A 17,668-nucleotide genomic window follows, 5' to 3' on the forward strand; every position below is an offset into this window, starting at 1 on the left:
ATGATGACTATTACATTTCCACCGGAAAAGGAATAACCGTATTTCCGTTAATGTATAACGACCGCGGAAGTGCTGCAAAATACGAATTGCGCCTCTGTTATTTTCAAAATGTTGGACATTTTGACAGTTATATTGGAGGTGTATCTCCACGATTTCGATTAATTACTGATTAAAACGAATCATATACACAAATAATACTGGCTGTATAATGGTCAACTTAACTAGCTATACAACTGAAAGTTATTGTTATTGTTGGAGTAAACAAAATACTATTTCCACTTGACGGATCAGATTATCAAGATGGAAAATGGAACCGCAGCTACTAAAGGAGAGGGGTACCTCTCCAGAATGGCCCTCAATGACAACAAAGCGGGTATGGAGGGTCTTGACAGAGACAAAATCAACAAGATCATCATGGAATCATCGAAGGTAGTTTAACTCATTCAATTTGTGGTGAAGCTCTTAAAAGACCATCCACTAATATCCACAGTCAAAATTCACGGTAGAAAAGTAATGTGTAGTGAAGTGTAAATGTTTTATAATGGTGGTGTGGCTTTTTTTTGAATGAGAGTTCTGCTTTTCAAGACTGTGCCCAGTCTTGTGTAAAGCTCTCTTATCCTCAAGACAGTGATATATAGCCCTGAAAAATGTACTATTGTAAGTTGCCATGATAGATCTCGCTAATTCTGTTGACCTTCACTTGAAGGGATCCAAGTTTTATGAGAATGAGCTGAAGAAAGAGCATCAGGTGAACCAGCGCATTGAGAAAATGATGCTGCAAAAAGCACATATCACAGAACAGCAGTTAAAGACAGCCCAAGCTCAGGTAATATAATGGAAGCACTGTAAAGATTTGAACACAATACAGCTAGTTTTTAAGCAATGCCCTCCTGGTAGGTGGAGATGACGGCCTCTGAGCTGGAGAAGAGTCGTGATCTGAGCCGAGTCATTGTGCATGTGGACATGGATGCTTTCTACGCTGCAGTGGAGATGAGAGACTGTCCTGACCTCAAGGACAAGCCCATGGCTGTTGGATCCATGAGCATGCTGGTCAGTGAAAAGAATGTTATTTATGTCTTCATTTCCACTCATTGGCCACTTCGTTTGCTTTTCCTGCACATTTTTTGCATGCAGGAGTCATGATTTTTTATGTAATTATTTTTATTGCTAAATTTATTTCGCACCTGTGCTTTTTCAGTCCACATCCAACTACCATGCCAGGAAATATGGAGTTCGGGCAGCTATGCCAGGATTCATAGCCAAAAAACTTTGCCCTCATTTAGTCATTGTTCCATGCAACTTTGATAAATACAAATCAGTGAGCAATGAGGTGAGAGTGACACAAACAGCATCATGAACACATGTACCCTACCTAAACCACTGGCTCATGAGTTTTGTGTCTCTATGTTAGATCAGGGAGATATTTGCAGACTATGATCCTCAATTCCAGCCGGTGAGTCTGGATGAAGCCTATCTGGATTTTACAGAGCACCTGGAACTGAGGATAAGTTGGCCAGAGGCCTCACGGACACATCGCTACAGCTCTTGGAGCACTGACATAGGTATGACTGACTATATACTGTATATGTTATGAACAAAATATGACATCTGAAATACAAATTGTTCTTTCAATGTACAGAGCAACCTGAACACCAACAGGAATCAGAAGCGAAAGAAGGCTTCTCCCCTGTGCTGTTTGAGGACAGCCCAAGTTCCTCTCAATCCTTGTCAAATTCCCAAACTGCCGATGCAACGGGTAAAACCACCGAGGTTTTTGGTACCTCTGTTGAAGAGGCTGTGAGGGAGATGCGCTTCCGCATTGAGCAGAAGACCATGCTGACTGCCAGTGCAGGTGAAAAGAAACTAACCCTTAGGCATACAGTGGAGCCTCCAAAAACTGCTTGATGTTGAACTTTGAAGGGGCCAATGAAAAATAACATGAAATAAAACCAAATGGCATTGCTCATGGTGTACTGATCCTTTCCTCTGTCACATTATATTCACTTTCTGGTTCTATAGTCATCCGTACACATTATTAATTTGCCATCATTGGTGCCCTTGTGTGGTGGAAGCCCCCCAAAAAACTAAAAAAACAAAACAGAACACTTCTGGAGTTGCATGGTGATAATTCATTTCCTCAAATTTCAGTTATCTTTGGATGTTGGGATTTATTAGCTGTTCATTTACTAATCTGGTATTCATTTTTGTCCCTCTTCAGGTATTGCTCCAAATATGATGCTGGCCAAGGTATGCAGCGACAAGAACAAGCCTAACGGACAGTACAGACTGGCCTCCAACAGAGAGGCCGTCATGGACTTCATCCAGAACCTCCCAGTTCGCAAAGTATACTGCATTTTAGTTCAGAAAAATCACAAATGGAGTAGTGTTCATCCTTTCAAGATGCGCACGTGTAATTGTGTTGCAACTAGGTTTCGTTTCAGCGTGCTTTTTTTGTGCGCAGGTTTCAGGCATAGGGAAGGTGAGCGAAAAGATGCTGAATGCTCTCGACATCAGTAGCTGTGCTCATCTTGGTCAGCAGATGGCGTTGTTGTCATTGTTGTTTTCCGAGACAGCCTGGCGTCACTTTATGCAGGTTTCTCTGGGTCTGGGCTCCACATACATCGTGAGGTAAACTCTCATTCCATTTCCCGCCCACTGAAAGTCAACATACTGTAATAGGCTTGGAGAGGAAATGACCTGCTTTTCCTTCATGCAGGAACGAAGAAAGAAAAAGCATGAGCACAGAGAGGTATATTTTGCATGATGAGTGAGTCATTTCATCCACTTATCTCCTTGTCACTCTGTCTCCATCCTTTGTCAATATGAACAGAACATTTAAAGAACTGAACAGGCCTGATGAACAGCTATCTTTATGCAGAGAGCTTTGTGAAGACTTAGCACAAGACCTGAAGAAAGAAGATCTCAAGGTACTTCTTGTCTGACGAGCTCATTTCATCGCATTCATTGCACATGGATTTTATTTGAAGAACATCATGGTGCCAACATTGCTTGAAGTACCACAATAGAGATGGAAGATTAACTGTTTTACAGTATTAACATTAGCTTTTCTTTATTTGAACATTTTAGTGAATCCAATGGATTCTTGGGGGTGTCTACTCGTGTGTACTTCAGCATTTTAATTCTTGCTACCTATTAAATTGATAAAGGAAGAGTTGGATGTTTGGCATGGTCATCACCCCCCTGCCAGGGCCCTGATGTAGTCTTGATAGCTTCGGGAAATGGATGGCCATTAAGGAGACAGCAGGGGCCACTGTCAGTGCTTGAAAATGTCTCCTAGGGAGCGACATGTTGCTGTAAAAGTGTGCGTGTAACTCAATTCCCCATCAATTGTGTTCTAACTCTCCCAAAGGGTAAAAGCGTCACGCTAAAGCTGAAGAATGTGAACTTTGAGGTGAAAACCAGGGCAGTGACGCTACCGTGTGCCATCGCCACTGCAGATGAGATCTTTGCTTTGGCTAAAGATCTTCTTAAGACGGAAATAGAGAATGAAAGTCCACAGCCACTCAGACTGAGGCTTATGGGTAATTACACATTGCAATACAATAGCACTCTGACAGCAAAGCTCTCCGCTACGCCTTAAACATTTAAATGATTGGCTATCCAGGATTATAATAACTAAACAGGGGGAAAATTATAGTCAGAATTTTTTTCTGGATCCAAGGGAAGAAAATGTGATGAGACCCGACACAAGCCCAACAAATTACAACTTAATCCTCAAATATAAACCTCTAAACATGTAAAATTGATTTTGTTTGGGATTAGTTTGATGGAAGGGTACTACTAAATGTGCAAATTGCATTCATTGTTGATGAAGTGCCATATCACATAATAAATTAGTATTTTCAATTTACACCGCTGTCACCTTTACAATCTAGATCACATCTGGTTTGAAAATATAGCTTTTAGTCATACATACACATGTTCTTTACATACAATCTGAATCAGATGTGGATTAAATCTGATTGACAAAACAGTTTCTGGTAATGGCAACATACCAAATCTGTCGGAGCTCACACGATACACACATACAAGATGAAAAGATTAAAGGGGATAAAATTAGTTCACATTTGATTTGCTGCCTAAATGTGTGATCTGGATCATATCAGGATTAATTGTGCTTTTGAAAATCCAGTTTATAGCCATTCCTATTCAATTAATGCGTAATGCTCGTGAATTAAGCATCTGTATGTGCTGAATTCAACATTTCATGTTGTATTATTTAATACAGTGTACATCTTTTTGACCAAGTACCCAATTTCGATCAGATCTGATCAGATACATTGATGAAAACTCAAATCTCCCTGGTGGAGGTAATACATGGCATACTAATGTCAAAAAGAAGAAATCATTTAGAATTAATTGTGCACAGGGGAGTCATACATTGCTATTCACACATCCAACTCCTTCTTGTGTAGGTGTTCGTATCTCTGCCTTTGTCAGCCCGGATGATAAAAAGCCTCTGCAGAAGAGCATCGTTGGTTTCCTCCAATCGGGAAAGGCAGACGTCCGAGGCTCCACCCAGGAAGTACGTCAACAGTTTGAAGGCGATCATCTCCCCTCTTGTAGTCTCACAGCACAGACATGTCAGACTAAAGAGGAGGTTATTCGGCCGATCAAGAAAAAGGGCTTACTGGAGGACCAGCCTGTTGACAGACCTCAGTTGTCTTTCTTTCAAAGAGCCCATGCCAAGAGACTGCAGCTTCAGGTTTGTTCACAAGAGCGAGAAAATGAGCAGAGCGCATCTGTGCTTACGCTCCGAGATGAGGATGCACATAAAAGGGCGGAGACACCAAAAAAGGACACAGGGCCAAAACGTGCGGCCTCACATCTTTCAGAAACTGATGCCCTTTGCCCTTCTGAGGCTCGACCGTCTACATCAAGATCAGCATTGAATTGCCTCACCTGTCCTGTGTGTTTCAGCTATGTGAGCACAGACGATTTGAATGTTTTCAACAGCCATATAGACCAGTGTCTCAGTAAAGGTGAGTTCCATATATCGAATTCAAATGCAGATGTAAAGGAGAACCACTTAGAAATTGAAGTGCCGGGGACTGAGGCACATGAGGACCAAGTAAAAAATAATCAACAAGTAGAGCCAAACAGACCGGACCAACACCACTTGACAAACGATTGTGTTCACAACACCACGTTAATCAACGGTGACAGCGGAACAGTGACCTCACACCGGCCTCGGTCGGATCATGACAAAGGTCCTGTTCTCGTCTGCCCGGTGTGTCACCTGACCCAGGAGACAAATGACCTCGCTATTTTCAATTGCCACGTTGACCTCTGCCTGAACCAGGAAGTGCTGCATGAGATGGGGACCTCGCCCTCAGTTGAAATTGCAAAGCGCAATGTAATAGGTGAGTTCTTGTTCATTCGAATTCAGTAAAAATGATGATGGAATCTTCAAAGTCAAACGCAAGGTTTTCAGTGGCACCAATTGGTGTTTTCCAAGTAGTGTTGCCTCGGTCGTGTCACAATAAAGGTCCCGTCATTTACATATTAAACTGGGCAGCCTGACATTCCGATGTCACATTAAGTTCAATTTGGTTCTGTGGTTACCATCACACTTTGCCATCACTAGTCCCCTATAGAAAAAGTACCGTTACTTTATTAGAATACCAACCGAGTTGTTGTCTCACAGGATTTGCCGAGACAGCTCATGTGACATCACTCATGATGTTCCTCGTCACGTTTTAGTTGAAATCCAAATCATACGACTTTGGGTGTTTGAATCTTGCCCTGTATTTATTTTATTGTGTTCTCATGGATAAAATGTGCAAACATATCGCGTATACATCCTGTTGATGCAGGAACTGCGGACATCACTTTGTAAGGGAGCTGTGGCCTATGACCTTCTTACTTATAGCAAGCCACACTTATGTGAGGCTCTTGTATTGATTCCCACAGAGAAAAGACATCTTATTTCACCTTGTGGGGATTCTTTTTGCCCCAGCCTTGGAATTGTCCAAATCGCTTTCTCACCTTTCTCTTTTTTTTTCTTCAAAGAACCAAGTCTGAGCACCACAATTTCCTCTTAAACAATACTATCTCACAAATTGAATGCTTTATATTTCTAACGAGTTGCTGCAAGTATGGCAGGGCTTGTGTCATTTTGAAAAGTGTTTTTTTTTTTTTTTTGTTTTGTTTTGTTTTTTTTCCCCCTAAGAGGAGAAAATAAAATTTTGAGTGGCTGTGTTCACAGATAGAAGCATCCCCCCTCCAAGGCAAGCAGGTAGTGGCAAAAGCAAAAGGTAAGACAGCGTGTTGTGGATGATGTTATCATCCATTAAAACAAAAAAAACAAAGTGGCACAAAAAGTAAGGATAATTTGTGTTTGACATACCATTTCTTCATTGCTTCTTGACAATAATCTTAGACCATTGGAAAACATGTGTAATCTCCTTTTAAGAGGTCCCACATTTGTAAGGAACATGCATCACACAAATGTCCTTACTTGTTCTGCCGTTCATCAAATGTATGTACGATATATGTTTGTGCTTGCCCATCACCTACAGACGCGACTCACCTTCATATCTGCCCTCGAAAAAGGCCAGAGGTCAGAGCCCTCACAACACCATTGACAAGTTCTTCAGGTGATCGCACATCATGCGCAGGAAGTTGGAAAAGTGGGAAAAAAAGATTGCACTTCAATCTAAATTGAGATGAAATTCTTGATGAAGGAAACTATTTTTGTTGACCCCTCTTATAGTCACAAAATGAATCAAGACAAGAAAAAATTGTTGCAATTTAAATACTGGGAATATTTAATAATCATGTCGTTTTATTCTACACAGGTGAAAACCTTTTAACATGCTAAAGTGATCATATATCGATATTGTAATATTTATTACTTTTGTTTTCAAAATGTCCTATGTAATGTAAAACAATAAATTAATGGTTTCATTCTATAAATGCGGTTGCAATAACTCGTGCTTCATTTCATGTTAATATCCATGATTTGTAAAATTGGATTGTATTTTTTTGTTTGTTTTTTTAAATGCTAGTTTGTGTTTTGGATGAGAAATAATGTGAGCAACACTGTGTAGCCAGACCAGAGTCGACCTTCGGGCCCCATAAGCAGAATATTTTGTGTGCCCTGCTTCATGGTGGATAGACAGTGAAGTACTGTAGGTAGACTCATCCATGTAATTTGTAGCTCTGTCTGCATAATGGGCTGCGCTTCTCTATCTCCAGAACAGATACAAATGTTTTCTTGTAGAGCACAAAGAGATTATGGTTAATCTTTTATAAACAGCATTTGTTTAAATATGTGTACATTAAGAAAAAAAATTGAACTGTGCATGTAATACAAATCTACATCCCCCACAATGTGAAATATAAGGTCAAATTGGATGTGTTCAATAAACTTGTTACTATGTGTTAATATCGAAGGGTGTGAGTTTGCTCAGCAAACATGGATCAGCCCTCCAGTGTTGAACACGAAGTCTTAGGTTGATCTGCATATTGGGTGTGACCCGGTTCTTCAGGTATTTGTTTGGTTACTGATCCTGGGAGACACAAAAGTGGAATCCTTCACTGCCTACCTTATAATATCAGGTGGTTGCAACAATGGAGAAGAAAGCTTTGGCTCTGAAGGAAATGATGAAGACACATGTTCCCAAGAGGAAGAATTTGGACCCTCGAAAGTGGATGACACAGGTACCAGTTAAGGCATTTGCTGATTTAGCTCTGAACAAGCAACCAGAAGACAAGATGGACAACAGCTTTGACAACAAAGAGATGTGTGAGTACACAAGAAATGCTAACAGTGGGATAAGTGCGCAGAGAGGGACCAATTTTAGCTAAAGCTTGAAACCTTATACATTACCGTATTTTCCACACTATAAGGTACACCGAAAAATATTCACTTTTCTCAAAAGCCGACAGTGCGCCTTATAATCCGACGCGCCTTACATATGGATCAATATTCTGATAACTTGGACATAGTATTTTAAATGTTGTGTAAAGCGCTTTGTTACAGCGGCAGCTCTTGTGAAAGCTCTATTTAAATAAAGTTGTATTGTATTCCCTTTAGCCTAGCTCCATCTAGTGGATACAGAATGTAACCGCAGCCACCTTTGTAGATTCTATTCTCTGCGCCTTATATTGCGGTAAAACAGTTTTAAAATAGGTCATTCATTGAAGGTACGCCTGATACTCCGAAGCACCTTATCATGCGGAAAATACGGTAATTGTACTAATAGGGGTTGTAGACCCTAATCCAAAGTGCCACTGCATTTGTTTAACCTATTACTTGTGCGTTGTGCAGTACTGCAAACAGAGAAGCTGTTTATTGAAGCAGCTAAAAGCAATGATGTAGCTGCAATGAAGACACTTGGAAAGGGGTTAAATCCCAATGCAAAGAATGTGGTGAGCCCATCACACAATAGTTTAAATAATATCACGTAGAATCCCCAATTCCATTGTAATTTTGCTCACGTGCCATCCAGCACAATAGGACTGCCCTTCACTATGCAGTCGCTGGCAAAAACAAGGAAGCGGTGGAGCTACTTCTACGGCGCAGGGTGGAAGTGGATCAGAGAGACAAGGTGAGGTGACGATGCGAAGAGGAAAAAAAGAGATCTCAGAGTGCACAAATGCAATTGTTTCATTTGAACCCAATGTCTGTGTGTGGCAGTTTGGTGTGGCACCCATTCATTTAGCTGCCTGGTTTGGCAGCTTGGAGATCCTGAAATTATTAGTACGGGCTGGAGCAGAACAGAAGATTGAGAATGAGGTGATCAGAAAAAGAAGATTTTATCCATATCCAACATTTAGACCAATTCTTGTTTCCAAAGACAGCACCCTCTATGTGTTTTATTAAGATTTTAATGGCCCCTGTCATGACAGAGATCAACTTTCTAAATATGCCTTTTGATTTCCATCTGTAGGAAGGACTTAACATCATGCACTGTGCTGCTATCAACAATCATACTGACATTGTGGAATACATTGTCAATGACCTGCAAATGAAAGAACTGGACAAAGATGATCAGGTATTCCGTGCGATATAAATTATAGCTTTTTATTAGTGTCATTAATCCAAATTAAGGGCAATTTCAACATTTTTGGACAGTTTCAAAAATGTTGTTTAGTATCCAGTCCAAAAGCGCAAAACACGTAACACAAACAGTGGAGGTCGCTGATGGTGTAGTGGTACTGCCAGAAGACTGACTTGTGCACAGGCAGCATGGGATCAGTACCCACTCAATGACCATGTGGATGTGGAAGTGGGTGTGAATGGTTGTTTGTCACTACATGTGACTGACTGGCGACCAGTTCAGGGTGAAGTATTGTCAACGATTTATGGCGATATGGATGACTGGTTTATTATTTTTGTTGACAAAAATATATATTGGAGGCGGGGGTTGGTGATTCTTCTGCCATCCTCCGCGTGTTCGTTTGGATCCGGGCTGAGTCAATGCATAAAATCAGAGGCTGGAAATGGAGAAGTTGTTTCTAGAAGATTCTATCATCAGAACGTTCCGAGCACAAGTGCGATACAGAAAATGGCTGCGATCAGAGCACAAATGCGCAAATACAATGTCTCAAGACAAGTCTTATATACTCTAAGCAGGGCATAGTCTTCAACCGTTACTTTCAAGTTTTGTTTACAGACAACTGATGAAACAATCCAAGTTTCGTTTACAAACAACTGATGAAACAATCCGGCTCTAGATGGTTTGAACAGGGCTTGGGTATGAAACCATCGCAAAGAGGATGTACACACACTTTGATTCGCTCCTCTTTCATCTATAACTGCTTCAAACAACAAAGTGTATGCAGAAAAGTGGTTAAGATCTGTCTTATGTGTTGTGTTGTATTATTTGACATTTTGATGGTAGTGCGGGGCACCCGCAGCGGCTCCACTCTCTCTCCTGAGGAAAGAAATTTCATCTGTGCTGTATGTTGCACATGTAGCACATTTGACAATAAAGTTGACACGAAAATGAACAAAGTCTTGTCGCTAAGGCAGTTCATAGCGAGGTCACATCTCAAGTCAGAACATGTCTATATATTATGTTGTCAAGCTGATAATGCACATAGCTCAGTATACTAAACATCCAAATTGGTAAACGCAGATGTGTCATCATTTTGTCATGTAAAATGAAGTGCACGCAACTAATTGTGTCTCAATCGTTGCCTTTCAGTCAGGCCATTGTACATTTGCCATGGCGGCAGAACATGGCTGCGTGCAAATGTTACAGATGCTAATGGAGCCGGATTACAACATGGCCACCATGAAGCCCAACAAGGTTGGTTTTGTCTGTGTGCGTGTGTGTGTGTGTGTGTGTGTGTGTGCGCGTGTGTGTGTGTGTGTGTGTGTGTGTGTGTGTGTGTGTGTGTGTGTGTGTGTGCCTTGTTTGTTTGTTTGTGTGTGTGCGCGAGCGTGCGTGCGATTGATGCTTTCATGTCTGAGTGGATCATTGCTGCACCACAGCTCAAAGTCAAAGCCACTTTGATGCAATCGCCTCTCCTCCCTCCCTCCCACCAGAGAGGAGACACGCCCCTGCACTTAGCTGCCAGGAACGGCCACTTGGATGTTGTCCAACTACTGCTGCACAGCTTTGATACCCGGGATGAAATTAATATGGTACACAATCATACGAAACACCTTCTCTATCCGAGTGTGCTTTGTAACTTTGTGGGCTCAGTGGATAATACATTTGAGGTTGGTGGATTATTGAAGGAAAGTCCATTGACTCATCTGTGCTGTCATTTTGATTTGACTTTTTATTACTTTTACAATTTTGAGTCAAAATTGGGAAAATGCAGTATTGTGGCAGTTAATGCTACTTTGTAATATAGCAAGCATTAAAGATAAAAGAACAGTCAGCCGTTCGGATGGAACTTGACAGGACGATGGTATTGGATTATGGTTTGACTGAGATCCTTTTGTGGGTATTATGTATTGGTGCTAAACCAACCTATGTTTGTACAATATGAAGCATGTTGCAGGTTGCAGCATCAAAGTTCTGTGTCTGAAACCTTAGTTGCGTAGAGGGGCTTCTGAACGCATCCAAATCATCAGCCCATTTGCAACTTTCAGCATGGCAATGATAATAAAAATATCCACATCATTTCCAGAAAAAATAAAATAAAATATGCACTTCAGCCTCAGCCCGTCATTGTTGTTGTACGTTCTTTGTGTGTCAGGACGGTGAGACCGCTCTGTACCAGGCTGCCAAGAACGCTCAGGAACAGTGCGTCCTGGCTTTGCTGGAAGCTGGCTGCAACCCCGACATCCAAACAGCAGTACAGCCACACACTCAAAACACTCAAATCACTGCGCGGGTGGCATGTTTTTAATGACGCCGTATAGTAAGGGAGAGGTTAACGTTTTGTGCTACATATCATTTTGTGCAAACTCAAAATGCTTAAAAAAAAAAAAAATCCTCTGTTGTAGACCAAATGCAGCGCCCTTCATCCAGTTTCAGAGCGAGGAGACACGTCTCTTGTCCAACTTCTCCTAGAATATAAAGCCCACACAGATTTTGAGAATGAGGTGAGTAAACGGATTACGCCTTCTCGCTTCTTCGCAAGCGAATGCCATTATCAACCGATAAGTCATACATGCCCAAGGACTTGGAGGTTCCTCTTCACCTGGCAGTGAAGAACAGCCACCTCCCTGTCATCCATTTTCTATTGGAGGCAGGATGCAACTTTAATGTCACAGATAAGGTAAAATGCAATGACTGACATACAGTTATTTAAAAAAAAAAAATGCTTACAAGAACATTCTTTGTGCACTGTCTTGTGTTAAGAGGTCTCAGACGGTCATGCATCTTGCTGCTGAACTGGCAAGAATAGATGTGGTGGAAATGCTACTGAAGGCTGACGTTGATTTGACACTCGAAGACCGGGTAAGAGTTGAAATAAAATAATAATATGGGGACTTAGGACATACACCTTCGTGGCCTCCACCTTAAGACTCTTTCCCAAAGATGCGTGGAAACGGCTCATGTATGACATTTCCTCACACACATGGCGAGACAATTTGATCTCCGCGTCGACACCCTTTGCGGACCAAAACAGGAGCCCCTATGAGAGAATGTAAACAGTCTCTCATATGAATCAAAATGTCTGACTGTCACTGTTATCGACACAATATTTATTGAATTGAATACAACTTTATTGTCAAATGTGCTGTACAGCACAGATGAAATTTAAAAGACAATGTCACCATATGTGAAGACAGACAATGCTTTTCAAGATCAATATTTTTCATTTAGTTTGAATCCTTTCAGGGACAGTGGTAACTATAGTGGACAGATTATCACCTCATCAGGTTACAGGGTTCATGAAAAGGTTAAAGTCATATCTCTCAACACATTGCATTACAATTTTTGTTTTCACTAAGCATCCGTAAGTACGCCAACAAATTCTTTTACAAGAGTGTAATATTTATAATGAGCTCATACAAATAAAAGATATCGTCCCTGTAATTGTCTGGCACTCAAATCAGTTGAGGAAATAAACACTCACTGTACAGTTCATGAGGAAATGTGGTACGATAGTAAAAATCTTCAGAGTGGAAGCCTATGGCAACAAATGAGGAGCATCACATCTGGTAGTAGTCTTTCCCAAATTTTATTGTGACGAGGCACTCATTCTACCAAAAAAAAAAACAAACCCAAAAAAAACTTTCGCCATCTAATGGCTGATCATTTTGTTGTTCTGCCTGTTTCTGTATTTCACTGGCATAGATGAACAAAGATATATTTGTAATTATTCATCATTTTCTGAAAAATTTGATAACCCGCAGTCTCCCGAATGATGTCTCACGGCACAGTTGTGCACCCTGTTTGGGAATTGCTGTCTTATAGTTTCATGGTCAGCCACCCAATATTAAAAAAATAATAATAAAATACAAATTAGCTTTAAGTCGGTGTTCGTTCTGACACCTTCTGATTTTTATTAGTTGGGGAAAATCCTCCAAGGTGGTGAAGTAATTCATGTTTGGATGCATATAATTATTTGATGCTCATGTTGGAGCAGCAGGGAAAGACGGCACTTGGCGTGGCGGCCAGAGCGGACGAGGTGATCATTGTGGACATGATCATCAAGGCAGAAAGATACAAAGCGTGGAAGAAAGTAAGAAGCTTTTACGATTTCAATGCATGCCGCATTTTATTTGTTTCTGATAATTACCGGTACATTGCAGGTGAATTGTACTTCTGAATCGAAAACTTGTTTCATTTAATGGAGATGTCATGATTGATTTTCGATATGCTCAAATGTGACATTCATATTGCAAATGTTGAGTGACGACTACGCTTTTTCGTGTCTTCCAAAACTGGTGGTATTTAATCAACCCACTGACAGGATTTAATAACCCCTCCAGGCCAACCCAGAGTGTAATGAGAGTGTTCATAGCGAGTATCCGCTAACATTCAAACTGGACCACCGCAATGAGACCAAGCAGCTCCGCTCGATGACCTGGCGCCTGGCCTGCGAGCTCCTGAAGCCAAGAGACTGGAAACGTCTGGCTGAATACTGGGGATTCACCGAGGAACAAGTGATGGCCATCGAAAGGCAGTGGACGGGTAGCCCTGATTTTATTCTGGCCAATTCAATTCAGTGATAAAATACAGATGCCCTCGCGATTCCAGTTGGAAATTGGACCATTTTTTTTCTGGAGGGGGGAAAAAAAAATCTGCATTTGACCAATTGTGACACATGATGCTGCACAAGACAGTGTACTGCACTCGACCAAAGTTGAGCAAATATAAATGTAATGTAAATTCTGACATTCAAAGCAGTAAACAATGTGTCCGTTATGGTTTTAGAAACAGTTTGACCTCAAAATGGATTAGATAGATTTCCATTATTGGAAAGCACATTGGGAAAGGACAAATTGGAAGTCAAGCCAGTACACTGGAAATGACTGCGTTCTACCTTACATTTGATAGCGTGGCTTCAACCTAAAATAAACGTTGCTGAGTCAATAGATTACTAAACTGTAACAAGCAAAGTATATTTTGTACATATATGCTATTACATTTGTCATTGGCTTGTGTGTTTTTTGTTTTTGTGGAGAGGGGCATAGAATACTATTTGTGCTTGTTCACAGGTCAGCACAGCTATAAAGAACACGGCAACAGGATGCTGCTGATCTGGCTCCACGGAGAGGAATTGGCAGGCACAAATCCTTTGATCGAACTCCATCAAGCCCTTGTCCACACAGGACATGGCAGAGCCGCAGGTATTTTATTTTGAAATATTTTGAATGGATTTACAGCGAAAAGTCTAAAATATGTACAAATGTGTCAGTGATTTCTTTTTTCATTGTTTTACCCGTCTTATAGAAAAGATCCGGATGGAGTCAGAGAATGTCAACAGTAGGAGCTGCCAAGTATCATGATTGAGGGGTTTGACACGCAAAATTGTTTAATTGCCGTAACATCACTTTCAAGACACACTTGTACAAAAAAGTAGCGCTAAAATAATTTATTATGTAAAAAGAAAGCACCAGGTCATATACAAACAAGAGGGCTTTGGTTTGATGTTCAATGACACACTGAAAAGTACAGTATGTCTTTATACATGCACCTGTTCCTGAATATTCAAGTAAACATTAAGTTCAATAAAATTCCATTTTGAAAACTGCACCTTTAAAATATCTTACATGTGTAGATCCAACCACAAACATCAGTGAGGTTCCGAGGAATAATTGATCAATTTCCCTTTGCCCCTAAATAAAAACTTGTAAAGCTACGTCCACAGTAAGAATCACAGTTGTTGCATAGTAGGTAAAACTTCTTCTAGTCAATGATCGTTTGTGTGAGGGGTGGCTGAGGGGTGTGTGGGTGTAACTAGTCGACTACTTTGATAGATTGTACATTACAAGTGTTTGTTCTGGAGGAAGTCTTCACAACAGTGGGTGTGCGGGGACCCTGTTGGGAGGCGCGAACAGATTTGGTAGCAAAAGGATGACCGATAGTGTGCTGGGAGAAGAGAAAGGGGGGCGGGGGGGGACATTAGACTCCAACACGAATGGAGAAATGCTTCATATTGTTATGCTTCCATACCTGTGCAATTGGTTGGTGGCGTTCTACGACAATGGAGGTCATGGGCGGAGTCATACCCATCACCTGGAGTTTGCTGCGTACACTCTTACCAGCAAATGGTTGGGTCGTGATGCGAGCCGTGATAGTTTTCGACGGTTTCTGTTGGCCAGCTGTGACCGTACGCCCAGAGACCTAAAAAGACAATTTGCATTTAGTGAGGGCGTTACTGCGGCAGGCGGCAGTTCAAGTCATTATTTTCAACTGACACAGTTGTTACTGCGGCAGTTCAAGTCATTATTTTCAACTGACACAGTCAAATTGGGCAAAAGAGAAGGTGGTAAAGAATGCGGTTAAAATCATAATTCAAACCATCCTGTTTTTTCAGTTGTGACCTTGGTTAAATAATAGGTCAGGATTTGTTTTCTACAAAAAAAAACAAAAAAAAAACCCTCTCCTACCACCTGGTGAAAAGGCACACCTGTTTGTGGAAACCAGTGCTGCCCCCTTGTGGGACTGAACTGTGAGCTGCTGAAGTGGCAGGGAGGACTTCACCGGTGTACCACACGCCCATCTGAGGAAAAGGAATGCAAGGTGATGTTATGAGGTTACAGAAAAGACAAATAAATACCACACTTCTGCCATACCCTGCTGTCGTCTTCATGGGGGTCAGGAGACTCTGGGTGGTCAAAGTGAACCGGGCTACCAACAGGACCTTGAGCCAATGTTGCCGAGCCAGGCTCATCCCAAGGTGGTGGGGAGTCTGCAGAGAGTAAAATATTGACTGAAAACCCAAAACGTCCCTACTTCCATGTCCTCCTGAATAAATACATTTCTTCCAATCGTTGTATTTTGCATGACATTCGATGTAATACACTTATTCAAACATGTAAACTGTTATTTTGAGTGAGAAAATATGACAAGATTTAGAATATTCTAATCTTCTTTCTACCCACAATCTTGCTGCTGTAGACTGTAAATTTCCCCAGTTTGGGACAAATAAAGGATATCTTATATAAAATACATTTGCCAAGCATCATTGTCTCCCAATAAATTATACCTAATACTTGCTGAGGCTGAAGCCCCCGGCCCCTACTGTATTTAAGGAAATACAGCATGAGATTAGCAAACTGGCTTATAATGCCATCAAGAGCACTTCGGATACTAAGAAAACTGCAAACTCAAAGGGTTTGTTTTCAATAAGAAACTCAAGTGTCCGGTGAGAAATGAGTCTTCAATATCACACTCAAACTTGAGGTGGGAGTTTGCAATTGTCATTAGTCAACTATTTCAACATAGTGTACTTTACAGGTGCTGGTGTGCATTCTGGACAAAGCCCAGCCTCCAGTGGCGCAGGGAGCCTGTTGAGAGGAGCGAGGAAATTTGGAGGCGGTTGCCTGACCAAGAGTTTGCTTGTAGGAAAGAAACAGAGCAAAGAAAATTAGACTCTACACACACCGGAAAGATTGTTCACTTTTGTGAAAGAAAAACTGAGAAAAGAAAATAATTGAAAATAAACTAATACAAATTAGACATTGCGCTTTTGATTTGTGGTCCAACAGAATGACAGGTAAAATAATTCTTAGAAACTTTTAAGACTTCAAAAAGAACTCAACAGTTGTGTTGAGACAGTTATGTCAGTGATCGCTGCGGGTTTGTTTCATTGAACAGAAGGGTACCAACAAAAAAGAACTGCTGTTTTCACTTTCTAAAATTACCTGTGTCATAGGATGATGGTAGTCGACAGCAGTGGAGCTCATAGGTGCAGCCACACTCACAGAGTCTAGATTGCTGCGTACACTCTTGCCAACATGCTGCGTGGAGCTGCGAGCTGTCAAACTTTTGGTAGGTTTTTGTTGGCTGGCGATCACCACACCCCCACTGGCCTGTTAAAACAATGGAAGCATTTAGATGGAGCAGGAATGCAATAAGCCTTTCTTTGAGACAAATGTACTTGATGTTACAATGTTGAATTTAATTTTATTACTATTTTTGTTGTCAAATTGGGTTTCGGAAGAGTAACTGAGAAACAATGTGACTGTGTTACCCACCTGTTTGTGGAAGCCAGGACCTGCCCCGTGTGGGAATAAGCTGTGCCCGGGTGCAGCGTGCCCAGGTGCAGCGTACCCGGATGCAGCGTGCCCGGGTGCAGAGTACCCGGATCCAGCATGCCCGGATGCAGCGTGCCCGGGTGCAGAGTACCCGGATCCAGCCTGCCCGGATGCAGCGTGCCCCGGTGCAGTGTGCCCGGGTGCAGAGTGCCCCGGTGCAGCGTGCCCCGGTGCGGCGTGCACGGGCGTGGCGTATCCGGGTGCGGCGTGCCCGGGTGCGGAGTGGCCAGCTGAAGCATGCCGGGGTGCAGGGTGCCTACCTGCAGCAACCTTGGCTGCAGCGGTGCAGAGTACCCGGATCCAGCCTGCCCGGATGCAGCGTGCCCCGGTGCAGTGTGCCCGGGTGCAGAGTGCCCCGGTGCAGCGTGCCCCGGTGCAGCGTGCCCCGGTGCGGCGTGCACGGGCGTGGCGTATCCGGGTGCGGCGTGCCCGGGTGCGGAGTGGCCAGCTGAAGCATGCCGGGGGGCAGGGAGCCTACCTGCAGCCACCTAGGCTGCAGGTGGAAGGGCAGGGGGGATGTGA

The 17,668-nt window shown here is 42.1% G+C and overlaps 3 protein-coding genes across 9 annotated transcripts in view; 2 read left to right on the plus strand and 1 right to left on the minus strand.

The window, feature by feature from the left end:
* The first annotated feature begins 43 nt into the window (after positions 1-43).
* On the plus strand, positions 44-6,953 carry polk (polymerase (DNA directed) kappa). Of its 2 annotated transcripts, XM_019866989.1 has the most exons (14): positions 44-429; positions 707-826; positions 898-1,050; positions 1,199-1,330; positions 1,412-1,562; positions 1,640-1,852; positions 2,219-2,343; positions 2,462-2,628; positions 2,717-2,749; positions 2,831-2,927; positions 3,371-3,542; positions 4,437-5,384; positions 6,230-6,278; positions 6,543-6,953. In XM_019866989.1, the coding sequence occupies exons 1-14, from the start codon at positions 301-303 to the stop codon at positions 6,622-6,624; spliced, it is 2,571 nt and encodes an 856-aa protein (XP_019722548.1). In that variant the 5' UTR covers positions 44-300; the 3' UTR covers positions 6,625-6,953. The 2 variants fall into 2 exon arrangements, with proteins under 2 accessions (XP_019722548.1, XP_019722549.1); XM_019866990.1 differs by lacking the exon at positions 1,199-1,330.
* A 304-nt stretch (positions 6,954-7,257) lies between these two features.
* On the plus strand, positions 7,258-14,544 carry ankdd1b (ankyrin repeat and death domain containing 1B). The gene is made up of 15 exons (XM_019867002.1): positions 7,258-7,771; positions 8,297-8,397; positions 8,478-8,576; positions 8,666-8,764; positions 8,919-9,023; positions 10,179-10,283; positions 10,523-10,621; positions 11,185-11,283; positions 11,435-11,533; positions 11,611-11,709; positions 11,793-11,891; positions 13,027-13,122; positions 13,373-13,574; positions 14,102-14,233; positions 14,337-14,544. The coding sequence occupies exons 1-15, from the start codon at positions 7,597-7,599 to the stop codon at positions 14,390-14,392; spliced, it is 1,665 nt and encodes a 554-aa protein (XP_019722561.1). The 5' UTR covers positions 7,258-7,596; the 3' UTR covers positions 14,393-14,544.
* The window catches only part of poc5 (POC5 centriolar protein homolog (Chlamydomonas)), a 16,923-nt gene continuing 13,718 nt past the window's right edge, over positions 14,464-17,668 (minus strand). For 5 of the 6 annotated variants that reach the window (XM_019866996.1, XM_019866997.1, XM_019867000.1 and 2 more), the window contains exons 11-17: positions 17,087-17,416; positions 16,754-16,921; positions 16,345-16,447; positions 15,683-15,798; positions 15,517-15,609; positions 15,060-15,230; positions 14,464-14,975 (exon numbers count right to left, since the gene is read on the minus strand). In XM_019866996.1, coding sequence (XP_019722555.1) covers positions 14,844-14,975; positions 15,060-15,230; positions 15,517-15,609; positions 15,683-15,798; positions 16,345-16,447; positions 16,754-16,921; positions 17,087-17,416 — 1,113 coding nt within the window. In that variant the 3' untranslated portion in view covers positions 14,464-14,843. The remainder of the gene's footprint in view (positions 14,976-15,059; positions 15,231-15,516; positions 15,610-15,682; positions 15,799-16,344; positions 16,448-16,753; positions 16,922-17,086; positions 17,417-17,668) is intronic. The other variant, XR_002167942.1, reaches the window with a different exon arrangement.

This window comes from Hippocampus comes, unplaced genomic scaffold (assembly GCF_001891065.2).
Source record: "Hippocampus comes isolate QL1 unplaced genomic scaffold, H_comes_QL1_v1.1 scaffold322, whole genome shotgun sequence".
Taxonomy (NCBI): Eukaryota; Metazoa; Chordata; class Actinopteri; order Syngnathiformes; family Syngnathidae; genus Hippocampus; species Hippocampus comes.

Coding starts and splice junctions, on each gene's coding strand:
- polk (XM_019866989.1), top strand. CDS start 301: ATGGAAAATGGAACCGCAGCTACTAAAGGAGAGGGGTACCTCTCCAGA. Junction 827..897: donor TAAAGACAGCCCAAGCTCAG/GTAATATAATGG, acceptor CCCTCCTGGTAG/GTGGAGATGACGGCCTCTGA. Junction 2,750..2,830: donor AAAAGCATGAGCACAGAGAG/GTATATTTTGCA, acceptor CAATATGAACAG/AACATTTAAAGAACTGAACA.
- ankdd1b (XM_019867002.1), top strand. CDS start 7,597: ATGGAGAAGAAAGCTTTGGCTCTGAAGGAAATGATGAAGACACATGTT. Junction 10,622..11,184: donor CCCGGGATGAAATTAATATG/GTACACAATCAT, acceptor TTTGTGTGTCAG/GACGGTGAGACCGCTCTGTA. Junction 11,892..13,026: donor ATTTGACACTCGAAGACCGG/GTAAGAGTTGAA, acceptor ATGTTGGAGCAG/CAGGGAAAGACGGCACTTGG.